We start from the raw sequence: 829 nt of genomic DNA, 5'->3' as shown, positions 1-829 counted from the left end.
ATCCAATATCAGTACAAAATCACATCAACTTTTCTTCTCACTGCAGGTTCAGGAATCCTCAAATGATACCAAAGATAAAAAGAAGAACGGGAGCAAATCCCCCGAAAAGTCCTACAGTGATGACTACTGCCAGGACTATGGCCAGGAGTATGGCCAGGACTATTCAGTTTGGTCAGGGGAGGGTTACGACTACTCAGAGCCAGTGTATGAAGGTCTCTCCAAGGAGGAGCAGATGGTCATTGATAAGACAGGCTGTGAGGATCTGCAGCTGATCAGGTTTCAGCTGGAGGCCCATGAGTACGATGTGGAGGAAGCCATTGACTCTACACTCAGCTATGTTATCTCACAGCAGAAAGGTGTGTGTTGTGGTTCATATTCTATTTTGTGGCTGAGATTCCTGTGATTTTTATTACTGTTAATTGTAGTTGAAATTATTTCAGTGTTACTAACCACTTTCTTTGTCATTGTTATCATTAGTCATAGATCACCTATATAAGTGTTGTTTTTACTTTTATGGTCATCATTTTTAATAATACTTCCATCTTATGTGCTGCTGTCATTATTTAATCCTCCAGGAGAAAACCCTCAAATCACACTCAGCAGTAATGGCATATGGGGACCAAATGGGACCGGGACTCGCATATTTGGGGAGGGCGCAGCCACTCCCCTCGCCCCCCCAACATCCATCCATCCAAGTTACCAAAAGAAGACAGCACAGGAGAAGCTCCAGCAGCGCTTGCGCACACAGCCGGTAAGTGTGTGGGTCTTGGGTCATGGCTGGTTCCCTTAAGGACCAGTAGATATTGGTGGTGTAGTTATAATAGCTTAA

General features: G+C 44.3%; 1 protein-coding gene across 1 annotated transcript in view; it reads left to right on the top strand.

Annotated features, from left to right (window-relative positions):
• Positions 1-829, top strand: part of LOC119581780 (OTU domain-containing protein 3-like) — a gene marked incomplete in the record, with an annotated part of 62630 nt that overhangs the window by 60043 nt on the left and 1758 nt on the right. Inside the window, 2 exon segments of the mRNA XM_037929910.1 lie at positions 47-356; positions 576-751. Of these exon segments, the coding sequence (XP_037785838.1) occupies positions 47-356; positions 576-751 (486 nt within the window).

This window comes from Penaeus monodon, chromosome 15, assembly GCF_015228065.2.
Source record: "Penaeus monodon isolate SGIC_2016 chromosome 15, NSTDA_Pmon_1, whole genome shotgun sequence".
NCBI classification, from domain to species: domain Eukaryota; kingdom Metazoa; phylum Arthropoda; class Malacostraca; order Decapoda; family Penaeidae; genus Penaeus; species Penaeus monodon.
Note: the sequence above shows the minus strand (reverse complement) of the source record. Positions and strands in the feature narration are given on the sequence as shown.